Source organism: Elgaria multicarinata, chromosome 9 (genome assembly GCF_023053635.1).
Source record: "Elgaria multicarinata webbii isolate HBS135686 ecotype San Diego chromosome 9, rElgMul1.1.pri, whole genome shotgun sequence".
Classification (NCBI taxonomy): domain Eukaryota; kingdom Metazoa; phylum Chordata; class Lepidosauria; order Squamata; family Anguidae; genus Elgaria; species Elgaria multicarinata.
In genome coordinates this window covers 40135177-40148727 of record NC_086179.1, presented here as the reverse complement: position 1 = coordinate 40148727, position 13551 = coordinate 40135177, and the positions used below count along the sequence as shown (strand labels likewise).

At 45.0% G+C, this 13551-nt stretch overlaps 1 protein-coding gene across 1 annotated transcript; it reads right to left on the bottom strand.

The window, feature by feature from the left end:
• Window positions 1-1419: 1419 nt before the first annotated feature.
• Window positions 1420-9653, bottom strand: HEBP1 (heme binding protein 1). Its single transcript, XM_063134661.1, has 4 exons — window positions 9482-9653; window positions 6447-6585; window positions 6120-6300; window positions 1420-1784 (listed from the first exon to the last, which is right to left on the bottom strand). The coding sequence occupies exons 1-4, from the start codon at window positions 9557-9559 to the stop codon at window positions 1613-1615; spliced, it is 570 nt and encodes a 189-aa protein (XP_062990731.1). The 5' UTR covers window positions 9560-9653; the 3' UTR covers window positions 1420-1612.
• Between the last annotated feature and the right edge of the window lie 3898 nt (window positions 9654-13551).

Below are 13551 nucleotides of genomic sequence, written 5' to 3'. Positions count from 1 at the left end.
AAAAAATATTCACTAAGCTTTTTGCACTCTTTGGGTAAATAAATCCTGGTCTTGCTCTGGGACTATTTACTTTGCACTCTTATGCTGAACGGCTAATATTCAACTGCTTTGCTCTCTTCTTTTTTCTTTTGCTAGAGGCTCTGCACTCCCTTCTTTCAGCTCTTGGCCCACATACTGTACCATTTTTAAGAGGCCATGGCCTCATCTACACCAAGCAGGATATTCCTATGAAAGTGGTATATAAAAGGCAGGAGCCACACCAAGCAGGATATAGGCCACAGCTAGACCTCAGGTTTATCCTGGGATCATCCAGGGTTTGCCCCTGCCTGAGCACTGGATCCCCTGTGTGTCACCTAGATGAACAGGTTTGACCCCTGGACGATCCAGGGATAAACCTTAGGTCTAGCTATGGCCATAGTGGTAAGAAAGCAGTATATGCTCTGTGTCAATGGGCCCCAACAGTTGTCAGTGCACTTCAATACCACTGTAAAACAGTAGTGTGGCTCCTGCCTTTTATATACTGCTTTCATAGTGCAATATCCTGCTTGGTGTAGATGAGGCCCTAATCTCAAGTGCAAAGTTAGCACCAATTCCTTCCTTCCCTTCCCTAGAAGGGAAGATACTGCTTCTTGTGTCTAGCCCTCAGTAAGCACCAAAAAAGAGGATTTTCTTCCATTTGGGCACAGGGCAGCATCTGTAAAAGCCCATTGAGATACATTCACCGTGTCCAAAACGGCTTTCAGGTGGCACTCAAGTCTTCCCCACTGGCATAACAGCCCTATAGAGCAGCTGGTGATATTGGCTGTTGCCAAGGTTTCTATGCATTTTAGTGTAGCCAATGTTGCAAGTAAAAGGCAATGGACTGTCAAAATGAGCGCCAGTGTAAGAACACCGTTTAGGCAGTCGGAGGATTGCACTGTCCATGTAGCAGCAGCTATTTTAGCACCTTATCTGAGCACTTGGACGAAGGTCAGAAATTCTCTCCCAGTTCAGGTGACTGTAACAGGTTGGCAACGCCTGCAGGAAATGCCCGTCTGTTAACAGATGCCAACTTTGCTGGCTTGTAAGTACAGCTGGCTAATTATCCCTCTGGGCAGCCTTGGGAAGAGATCTAGGTGGCACTCTCAGGCAGGAAGTGAAGGGGCAACGTGAACACCCCAGTCAAGAATTAGGGCTTCTTCCAAATAGTGGTGTAGGGTGTTGTTGTTGTTAATTTACATTGTGGAATAAGGGGAACTGGTGGAATGGGGACCTCCCATGTTAGTGTGAATGGATACTTTGCTCTCTGACAATTAGATGCTCAGGCGGCTCACTTGTTCTGGTGCCATAGAAATCCGATTTATATTTTCAGATTCACCCAATGTGTTTTCCATATTGAAAGATCCTCATCATTATCATCACCAATTTTAATTAAAAGCATTTTTATATAAAATGTTTTTATTAGAAGCAAACATTTTAATTAAAACCTGTTGTTGTTGTTGTTGTTGTTGTTGTTGTTAAAGGCTCAAAACATGCTGGTTGAATCTCATCAAAACCCCCAGCTTTCTATGGCATCTGTGGATATTTCCCTTCCTATTCTTCCCACCTCCAATTTTTTTTGTTTTCGGATTGTTCACTTTTTCAACAGCCACACCTCATTGCGTCGCCCATAGGGTTTCATGGGAGGATCGTAGCCATTGCAAAAATAAAAGTCTTTGTGGAAGGTTTCTTCATTTCCTACAACAGAAGTTAGCTTGGCTGCATAATTCACATAATCCACTTCTTTGGCATAGCCTCCAAATTGCCTAAAAGCAAAACATAAATACATTGGATTGTCATCAGCCAACCAATTGCAGAGAGAAATTGCACAGAAGGCAGCCTGCCTTAATGTGACATCCTTCAGATGTGTGGACTACAGCTCTCATGCTGGTTGGGACTGATGGGAGCTATAGTCCAAAACATCTGGGAGGGGGGCACATTGGGAAATGGTGATATAAAGGGAAAGAGAGAGAGAGAGAGAGAGAGAAAAGAAACAGAGCAGGACTTTTTATTACATGGGCTACTAGTGCTGGTGTTAAGCACCATTTTGCAGTGTGCCTACTCTCCACCCAGAGGCAAAGCGGCTGCCCCCTCAGGGTGTGGTGAGGGAACTGCAGATTTTGGTTGGCTGAGTAGGAGAGAGATGGATCTTACCCACAATCCACTGGGATGTTCTCATATGCAGGCCCCAATGAGATGAAGAAAGCTGCACAAGAGTTCATGGTAATGCCCTGCTCATCCTAGAGGAGTGTGCAGGGGAGAACCACCTGCTGGATTGTGCCTCAGGCTATTCAGTGGGAGGAAGGTAACATCTGGATTTTCCCAGTGGAGGCTGGTGACTCCAATGTCAGTGGGGTAGTTTCAGTCAGAACCAGTCAAAACTCTATAGCTCCTTTAGAGTTCTGATTGGTTCTGACTGAAACCCCGAAGTGGATTTACCACCCCACTGACATCACAGCCACTAGCCTCCCCTGGATTTTCCACAGTTTACGTGCACCCCTTTCCCTGAATATATGATGCTCTTAGTACTAAACTAATCATAGGGAGAAAAGACTGACCAGAATTGTCCCAAGACAATTTGCTGCCTGAGGCAAATGACAAAATGACACCCCCCTCCATTCTATGTACAAAGGTGACATCCAGCATCTGCCACCTGAGGTGATTGCTTTACTCTGTCTAATTGTAGGGCCGGCCCTGAGACTGGCTGATATGTCAAATTAGACATGGCAGCAGGAGAGTCCCATTATTCTTTTCTTTGTCAAGTTTCATAGCAACTGCAGGGGGGCATGTTTGAATACAATCAGGACACCAACACTGAGGGAAGATGGGGTTTAAGCCTTTTCCCCATACTGTTTTGCTAAGCAAAATCCCCACCCACAAAGCAGCTATTGGCCTCATAGGGAGTTAAAGGGGGGTGTTGATGAGGAAAATGGTGCAGGGGAAAGGGCTAATGCCCTCCCCCATGCCATTCCAGCACCATGCTTCCAGTCACATTTGAGGGCCCAAACAGAAGTTGCTATTAAACTAAGAACAGAGGAAAATCTGAGCACAGATCTTCTGATATCACACCTAGTAGTTACATCCTGAGCAGGGAGCTGAGCAGGTTGACACTGAATGCCTTTCAACATTGTGATTCTGCGATGATGTCTTAGACAACACCTTAAAAGCCCATTAGCCCCTCAAAGAAATGTTGACAATGGATCATGCAGGAAACCATATAAAAAACCGATACTACGATGAAGAAGGAAAACAAATCTCTGATTAACCATCTCTTTTAACTCATGACTTTTCATTTCGTCCAATTAAACAAACAACAAATCTGACCCCTCCTTGATTATGGGAAAATAATAAGTGAAGGGAGATTTGTGGGACTTTGGTTAAAAAAAGGGAAAGAAGAGACGATTAACTCTTCCTTGCTCAGGTGTCAGTCACAGTTAGAATCAATATGTGTATTTAGCGGCAATTTCCAGAGACATCAGTCAAGGGGACTTCATCTACTGTAAAGGGTTCTTATGGTTAAGACAACTGCCAGAAAGGGAACATTTGCTGGATAGCCCAACAGGACGCTTCCTGTCAGCCATTCAGAAGCAACAAGAGAGCCATGGCCTCATATTCACAGTGCCTGTATAATTAAAGTTAATCCGCAGCCCTCACTTGGACAAAAAGAGACATCCTTTTCAAAATATGATCCTTGACAGCAGACTTCTCCACAATAACCACAATAAAGTTCTAGCTTTCCCTTGACACAAGACTGACACCCACAGGCCACTTGTGCTTAATGATCCACAGTGTCACTCATCACCCACCCCCCTGCCCCTGGTTGTGCACAGACCTGTTCCCCAACTGGAAGTGGCAGGCAGAAGTCATTCAAGTTGTTTTGGCTTGATTCAAAAGAACTGTCACATTGAAAGTGACAGGCTATCAATTCTCAATACATTTGTTTGGGCGACTCATGGATTTAGTGCTTTTAGACGTTGATGGAAAGCGGCTGCAAAGGGGGAGGAATGGCCTCGTTGGCTCAGACCAATAGCTCCAGAAACCAAGTCTCTGGTCCTCGGCCTTGGCTTATTCTCAGTGTCTGAAAGCTAGGTTTCTCAGAGAAGAGGAGAGACCTCTCTATGGACATACGAGATGTCATAAAGCTGGAGGAGGCTACCTGGTGCACTCCAGATGTTTGGGGCAATAACTCCCATCAGCTCCAGCCAGCATGGCCAATGGCCAGGGATTATGGGAGCTGTAGTCCAAAGCATCTGGAGGGCACCGGGCTGCCTAATTGTCGGGTTTCTCAAAACCTCCCACCTTCTTGGGAGACAATAATGAGGCCTGCTAAGTAATCTACAAAGCTTTATTCAAGCAATAAACATATCTTCCCACCTGAAGAGAGTCTAATCTTTAGGAACTTTCCCGTAGGCAAAACTATACAAACTAAGTGAGACAATTTTCCTTTCAAGAAGAATGGAAAGCCCTTTCCCAAAATGCAGAGAGACTAGTTCTGATGCAGCTTCTGACAGGACGTCAGCCAGGCCGACTTTCTCTCGCCTTCCCCTAGCTCTGCCCATTTTAGTCTGTGGCGTACTCTAGGATCAGCTAATCTCTCCATGCTCTCCACCTTGGAAGAATATTGGCTTCCCATGGACTGTGTATTGTTTGCCCTTGAGGAGATAAGCTCTGGAGAGGGTTCACTCCCAGCTGGTGAAGAGCCCATGAGAGCTTTCTCCCCCACTGGTACAGGCTGGCAAGTTTCTGGCGCCAACTCCTCTACTTCAGAGTTTGATTCTGACTGATCACCTAAAACACCTTCTTCCTACCCAGGGGGAGCAGGGCTACTGTAAAGGAACAAAGGAGCTGACCTCTAGCTATCAAGTCCAACTTTCCTGTATATATTCTGACTTGGACACAGGGGTGGCCTGTCCATATAGGTGAACTAGGCAGTCGCTAGGGTACTTTTTAATAATCATAATCATAATATACTATTAAAATAGTGAAGATGTCATTATTTCATATTATGTTTATGTTATATCAAACATCATGGGCATCCACAGGAATTTAAGAGTAAAAAAAAAGTGGGGTGAGGCAAAATGTTACCCAATTTACCAAAAACCTCCACTTAGATCTGCCCTTGGGGTTTGGGTAATGTTTGCATGGGTTGCCTAAGACGCCAATTGCTGGCAGCTAGTTTAGGGCTACCCCTTGCCTGGACCACTGGCTAAGTACGGAGCCATCCCTATCTCACTGACAATTGTATTCCGAACAGTGACTGTTCTGACAATGGTGGTCAAAAGTGATGTACAAAGGGTGACTCCCACAGAGCAGAGTTAAACATCTAGGGTTATGTAACCAACCATATTACATATAAACATGTATAATAGAATCCTGATGCTACTCTTGTTTTTTAAAAGAAATCCACGCCCCTTCTGAAGCTTTGTATGTAGGATGAACATAGGCCAGGAGTGAGGAACGTCTTTTGGCTTAAGAGCCAAATTCAGTTTTGCTTCCAAGAATTCAAACTGGTTCTGACTGAAACCTGGAGCAAAGTGACAATAGAGCTACCAGACTCCACTGAAGAGGCACTTTCCACATGCTCAAAAGCATTCCATTATCACTAGAGACTTTTCCAGAGCTGAATTCTGGAACACTGGTTCCTGGGCTGAGCACTAGTTAACCTTAGCTTCAATTGTCTTAGTTAAATAAATATTAACTTGCATTGTGCCACTGGGGTACTTGACACTTTACAGATTAGCACAAAAGAATTTATGATTCATAGGAATTTAGCCCCAAATAACCTATGGCCTATATTTCAACAGCACAACCATGATTGTCATGAAGCCCTTCATCCATAATACCCAAACCCAGATGGGTCAGACATTGACCTTTTCTCAAGCATGTGATCATAGCTGTGAAATGAAAGCAAGCCCCTGTTTGTTGTAGCAAAATGTGTAAACAGGAAGCACCCTTTCTTGGTGAAGCAGGCAGTCAAGGCTCTCCATTGTTATAACCATAGCTATGGTTATAGCTTGCTCAGTAGTAGGAATCAGAGAGCATCACAGATTCTAAGCTATTGCCAATTATACCGTCTCTCAGAATTGGCTTAGGAAACCTACGTGGAGTAAACCGCCATTCCTTCCCTCTCTTCAATCCGGATGCTCTCATCAGTAGGTGAAGGAGGATTGGCCTGAAACTGGCTGGGGATCCGTAGCAAGACTTTCACCTTCTGCTGCAATGACCCGTCATCTGCAGGATATACAGTGCTGCACACTGGAGCCATCATCCCCATTCCGGCTCCTAAAAGAGACACAGATCACAGCCTCCCCTTTCTTGAGACACAGAATGACATACACCTCCAAAGGCTCATTGATGTTGTTGCTGCAGATGTACAATTAAGCAGGAGAGTCAAGGGAGGAGTCAAGAGGGTACATAGAGCTTCTCACCTTGGTCATTGCTTCCCCCCACGTATTTGAGGAGTTTCAGCACCGCTTCACGTAAGGCCTCATCAAATGGCTTTCCAGCAAGCTCGACAGTGGCAAACTTTCCACCGTCGTATTCCCTTTCCTCATAGGCCACGTCGTCCTGGTAACAAAACAGTCAAGTAAATGAATGCCCTGATAGATGCAGCCATTATATGGTTGTTTTCTAAAGGAAAGGAGATCCCAACAACAAGCACTACACCATAAAGGCAGTCCTACAGTTTGAGGACCAGCTGTCCCTTCAAGGAAGATAACTGACCATACAAATATGGCTGTAGCATTCAAAGTGTTGTTTTGGAGAAGACCACCTACTTCACTATAATGTGACTGGGCCTCCCGGGTTCAGTCCCTAGAATCTCCAGATACTGTAAAATAAAGACAGCTCTCTGAAACTTTGGAGTACCACCACTAGTTAGTATGGATGATACTGATCTAGATGGACCAGTGGCCTGGATCAGTATAAAGCAGTTTCCTATGGCATTTTAATATTGTTGTTTTATTTTCAATCCCTTTCCTAGTAATCCCAAATGTGGAGGTAAATCCAACACCATGCGAGCATACATCCCCTTGCTCTCCTCCTCCTGCAGCCCCTTGCCACCCTCCCCAAATCTACTCTGGAGGGGCCCCCAGCCCATTTGGTCAAGATTTGGGAGGGACCAGGCAGAGCACTGCAGGAAGGAGGGCAAATCTTTCCCACCAGTGGTTTCCGCTGGCAAACAGCCAGTACTGGACCCTGTTGGGAGGCTAAAACACCTCTCTCAACTCCTTGGTGGGAAGGGTGGGGATACAAATGTAACACATAAAAATGGCAGATAAGGACATGCAAATTAGTGCTGAACAGAGTACTAGGAGAAAACACCGGCAGCTGTGAAACAGCGAGGGACTTGCACTCTTCCCTTTGCACAAGGAAAAGTTATGGCCTTGGGCAGCCATAACGCTGCTTGATCTAATACCACATGCCACTGGGCCCCAGACTGGGTTGTTCACATATTACTCTACAGTCTGCAATTAGTTTCATGCAGGGAAGAGAAAATGCACACATTATAAAACATGCCATTTTATTTTTACTGAATGGCTGCAGCTACAAGATTACTCTAGGGAGCTATAAGGGATTTGAGATATGCCTTCTGCGTGAAGTAGCATTTGTAAAATGCTACAGACGAGTCACAAAATTTCTCTGCAGATAATTGTGAATAATTATCTCTACCATAAACGTGACCCACCCAGTTCCTTACTGGTATTAGCCTGGGTGGATAAATGACAGATGAGGCTATTGCATGATACGACAGCCAACCATGGGGTATTTAACCCATGGTGAGGCTGAGGCGTGTGCAGCCGCCATTTTTCATATCCAAGCCCCGCTCGTGTCATACAAACCTGGTGAGTGTGGGTTATGAGAGGGTTAAACCACCCTTGCCTGACCCTAGAACAGACCTTGTTTAACCCTTGCATAGCCCATGTTTACCAGGTTTGCAACTGCTAAGTAAAGTTTGGACATACAAAGTGGTGCCTGTGGGTGCCATGGCTGGTCTTCGGTTAAATAACCCACAATCCGACACACCATATTGTGTAAACTAGGTCATTGTGACAATTGTTTCCACTTCTTTTGCATGATAGGCAAAAGTCAACAGGTGCAGTTTAGTCCATCCCTACATCTCCACGCTATGAAAAGTTCACCAAGAGATGGCAAAAATAAACAGTAAGGCAGTGTGACTCCTAGAGACGGCCTTCTCAGTGGTGGCACCTGGTTATGGAATGCCCTCCCACAGAGAAGTCTGCCTGCAACCTTCTTGAATTGTCATTTTGGCATCAGCTAAAGACGTTTTCATTCTCCCATGCCTTCTAAAGCTGTGGTCTTAAGGCTGAATATTGATCCATTGTTTTTATCTGTTGTGTTATTTGAGTGATCCTCTAATACTGCTTTTGTTCCCTTCTGCTGCTGAACATTTTAGTGCTGGATTTTTTCTTAATATTTTATTTTAACATTTTAATTTTTGTGAGCTGCCAGAGAACTTGGCTATCAATAAATAAAACTATCAGGATAAAATGATTATGGCACTCACTACAAGATGTAGTGACGGCCACCAATTTGGATGGCTTTAAAAAGGGGTTGGATAAATTCCTGGAGGTGAAGGCCATCAATGGCTACTAGCCCTGATGTTTGTGTGCTATCTCTAGTATTCGAGGCAGTAAGCCTGTGTGCACCAATTGCTGGGGAACATGGGTGGGAGGGTGCTGTTGCACCATGTCCTGTTTATTGGTCCCTGGCCGATGGCTGGTTGACTACTGTGTGAACAGAGAGCGGGACTAGATGGACCCTTGGTCTGATCCAGCATGGCACTTCTTACGTTCTCTGTGGAAATTGCTCGTCTGATCTTTGGACTCTCTCTGGAAGTTGGATGTTCACTGAAGGGAAAGTTTGTTCATTCTTAACAGAAGTGGCCTCAGACATTTTGCTACCACAGGTGGCTGCAGCACAAGACCTAAAGTGGCACACCCAGGGGCACCTCTTGCAAAGGGTATCGCTGGCATAATCTGAAGCTTTATTTGAACGATTACATTTAAATCCCTGCTGCCACCCTACTCTCCAATCATGCAACACCATACACCAGGGACATGCATCTTTTTTGCTATTGTCGCATGTATGCCCCGAGAATCGCTCACTGCTTCATCTGATACGAAGATTTCCCCATGAATAAAGCCAAGCACTCCTAGGCTTGCAAAGCCCTCTGTGACATCAGAGCAACTGAACCAATTGCAGCAACAAGTGCCATGGTGTGAGTGCGGGTGCGCGCGCCAATCAAAATGAAAAAAGGAACCTCTTCTGAGCAAGAGCAAGCGGGCCGTGGCCCATAAAGGAAGGAAGGAAGCAAGCAAGCAGGCCCTTAATCCCTGCCCTGGGCCCGCTCCACTCCCTCCTCGGCTCGCGGGAGGGCGAGGGGAACGGTTCCTCCCTTCCTCTGACCCTAGGCGGGCCCCGCCGCGCCCCCTCTCCCTACCTTCTCCCCCTTGCTCAAGACTCGGCAGGGCCAAACCTCCGCCGAGCCGAAAAGGGAATTTCTGATCATTCCGAACATTGCTGCTCGTTTGTGGCTGCCTGTCGACGACTCCGCCCAGCGATCGCTGCCGCTGCCGCCGCCGCCGGGTCTCTTGGGTTTCTGCCTCCAGAGAGCGAGATCGGCAGCTCCGCCCCCTCCTCGCCCACTTTGTTCAGCAGCTGCAGCTTCCCCGGCGTGGGAAGAGCGGAAGGGAGGCGCGAGCGGCGCAACAGCTGGATAAGCAGAGACCAATGGGGGCTGGTGACCCCGGTTTCCGTGGGGTTGTGAATCCATTCTGGGTTTCAATCGGAACCAGACGGAACTCTAAAAGAGCTATCCAAGGTGCTGAACCTACACCCTAAAAGGCTTCAGCTCCTTGAATAGCTCCTTTAGAGTTCTGGCTGGTTCCGACTGAAACCCAGAATGGATGCACAGCCCCACGGAAACTGGAACCGTCAGCCTCCACTGGCAGAGACCTTGGGTGGGGACCGAATAATAGCAATCGCCCGACGCCCTTTCCGCGGTTCCTGCAGAGGAAGAATAAGCCAGAAAAGTCGTCAGCATTTATTTATTTTGAATTAAAAGATGGCTGTGCTCTTGTATCATTAACAGGAGCCTGACAGGCAGAAATAACATCGCTAACATTTCTAGCATTTCACTTACAGACCCATTTGCTAAATGTTTAAATGTAGCTATCTAGTCAAACTCTCTATGATTTTCATGACTCTGCTCTTAAATTTATTTGTGCTTTCCCCCCAATATGTATTTTACATTTGCATTCAGTATACCTGCAGTCTGTAGACCATAAATATAACAGGCAGAAATAAAGCCAGTGAAGCCCCCCATGGCATGCATGGGGGGGAGCTTCCATTTCTGTGTATAGGGCTGCTGTAAAACACTGAGGAGCAGAACCAATAATAATTTTAAAAAACCCTACATGCATTCAAACGAACAAACAACAAAAATACCAAATCAAAACCTGAAGACACATTTATTCCAGGCTGCATTTGGTGCTTAAAAAGCATTTGCTGCTGCTGCTGCTGCTGCTGTATATTTATCATAATTTGTATGTTCATGGTTTTGTAATATTGTAGGGTGCAATCCTATGCATGTTAGGAAGAAATAATTCTTGCAACTCCCAGCATTCTGCTGGCTGGGGAATGCTGGGAGTTGATGGACTTTTTTCTGCCTAACATGCATAGGATTGCTCCCAAAGTTAGTCATATTTTTGAAGCCAAACCAAACAATTGGCAATTGGAAATGGGGTGGGACCAAGGGAACTGGGTGTAGACTTCTAGGGAACCCCAAAAAGCCATCTAAGGAACCCCAGGTGGCCCAGATTTGGCCCATGGGCCAGAGATTCAACACACACCCCTCCGCTGGAGGTTCTGGAGCTGTCTGTGCGGGTCAGAACAGCATGGTTTGCCACATGTGCAGCTGTGGGTGATGGGTGCCGATATTTTATCTCACAACTTCTTTGTGTGTTTGTGCGCGTGCGTGTACATGTAGGATCAGAGCCAACAACAACCCATCCCTTCTGAAGAGCTGCAAGAGCCTGCATGATAGATAAATAAAACTCCTGAGATATTTTAATTTTTTTTGCTAGATACAAATTCCCGTGCAAAATTCCAAATATGTAGAATCATTAGAAGACATGGTGTTGCACACCATGCAAAAGGAAGAAATATCCCACAGTAATAATATTACACACAATTTATTTTAGTCAGTGTTTTATTGTGCTGTTTCACGAGGAGCGATGGAATACAGAAGAGAGAGAAAAAAACACAGGATTTCTCTCTTTTGGGAAAAGAGCTAATTCCTCTGAGTTTGCCTCCATGCCGCATACATTCTCCTTCGTTTCAGGGCGAGCCTCCTCAGCTGGATGCTGCTAAGCCTCTGACTCCTCAGGGCCTTGTACCGGATGGGAAAGAGGTTCCTGCTAATGACGTTGAGTCGCTCATTCAGTTCAACTAGCCGCTTCTTTATGGAATGGACTTGCTTCAGGAGATTATCAACTGCTTCAGAGACAGGCCGGAGGCTGCAGGGAAATAAAGGGTGAATCAGTGAAGGCTGGTGCCTCCTGTGTCAGCTGGGTGAGGAACCTGCTCCAGTTATCAGTCAGATCCAGCCAGAACGCTAATGGAGCTGTGCTTTGCAGTTCTGACTGAAACCCAGAGCAGATTCACTGACATCAGAATCACCAGCCTCCACTGGGGTGACTATCAGGGAAAGTACGCAAGTCAGGGATTACTATTTGAAATAAACTAGGACAATTTGCTAGCACAACCTGTCTCAGTCAGCAGTACAATCCAGGAGACTGTGTACCACAGCTCTTAGGTTGATAATCAGTTCAAGGTTGCTGGCGGGAGTTTGGTCCAAGCCCTTTGCAAGATGCTGGGGGGCTGTCTATACATGATGAAAGCCCCAGGGTGGGTGCGTCATGGCACGGCATCGATTATGCAATGCAGAAGCCACCATGCAGGTATCCCGGGGCTTCCCTCCAAAGCAAAAAAGTCAGGGACTTACCTTGACTTTTTTGTCCAGAGGAAAAAACTAGTCAAATCTGTCTCCTTCTATTCCCTCTTCTCCCCCCCCCAAAAAACAATAAAATGTTGATCCTACTCTGATCTAAACCTTCCAGCAGACAAATGCAGACCCTCTCTCACCTTGTCAACTTTCCACACACAGCTCTCAACTGCTTCTAACTGCAAACTGCTGTCACACACTTGAATCCTACAGCCAATCATCCTCCACTCCAACATTCCATGCACTCACTCCCCCTACCAACAGAATTAACCACTTACCATCCAAAGTCCAAACTTACATCCTAGATAAATAGCAACAATAAAACATCACACCATACATTGCAATGTGTACTTTAAAATATGATACGTACAAATATTTCAAATATTAAATGCTAATTTACAATGGTTACGCTTGTCAGTTATTTTTTTTAAAATAAACAACACAAAGGTGGGGAAATTGCCTTCCCTGTGCTGTAATCAGCTGGCCTTGTGAAATGCTTTTGAATAGTTTTAATCTGGATGTGCTAGCATGATTTAGGAAGACTCTGAAGCTGAGTTTAAATATATGTTATTTTTGTTGGTATGATTTTATTGTTTTAAATTAATGGTGCAATGTTTTATTGTTTCAAGTTTTGCAAGCCACCTTGTAAAAGACAGTTTAGAAATATACAAAAAGAAAGAAAGAAAGAAAGAAAGAAAGAAAGAAAGAAAGAAAGTAAGCCTCTGTGACATTTGAGGAGACTCACTTGTTCTTTCTTTTTTCCTCTAATAGCCCAATAACTTATTCATTTATTAAAGTGGGACAACTGCTCTGATGCAACTAGTACTTTTTAAAAACAAACAAACTGGCTTTTAGGATGTGGCAAAACTCAACTCTGACCACATGGGGGAGCATGGAGAAGAAATATTCTTTATGCAAAAATGGGTAAAATCAATCAACCCATCTTCCTTGCGAGATCTTTGACTCAAAAACAAATATAAAATTCACATTCAGGCTTCCTATGCCAGTGCACATGTATTTAGGATGAGACAAGCCAAAAGTTGTGTTAATGAAGTGAAACGTTTCGACACTGCAGAAACATCACTATGTTATTGGATATACTGTGCCAGTGCAAATGATTAGGGTTAGAAGTTATTAATGGATTGGAGCCAGATTTATTAATGGTCTGGATTCTGAACTCCAAAAATTAGGCAGATCCCCCTGCAGCCTATCCCATTCCAGAGGGTCCCATAACCCTCTGTGTAACATTTCTGTTTTGCAGGCTGTAGAGGCTGCTGTGGTGAAGAGGCAGCAAGAAAGCCTGCTTCTGCCAGCCCACTTACATATGTCTAAATCTGGATCCAACCCATCATTGTCATCGTTGTCGTTGTCGTCGTCGTCATCATCATCATCATCATCATCATCATCATCTAACTAAATAATCTAAAAATATCAATCATTTATATAACTTTGTTTGAATATTAAAGCACTTCATTTAAGGTTATCTCAGTAGCCTTAAGTGGGGT

Coding starts and splice junctions, on each gene's coding strand:
- HEBP1 (XM_063134661.1), bottom strand. CDS start 9,559: ATGTTCGGAATGATCAGAAATTCCCTTTTCGGCTCGGCGGAGGTTTGG. Junction 6,586..9,481: donor TCTTGAGCAAGGGGGAGAAG/GTAGGGAGAGGG, acceptor TTTTGTTACCAG/GACGACGTGGCCTATGAGGA. Junction 1,785..6,119: donor GGAATGGCGGTTTACTCCAC/GTAGGTTTCCTA, acceptor TTTTGCTTTTAG/GCAATTTGGAGGCTATGCCA.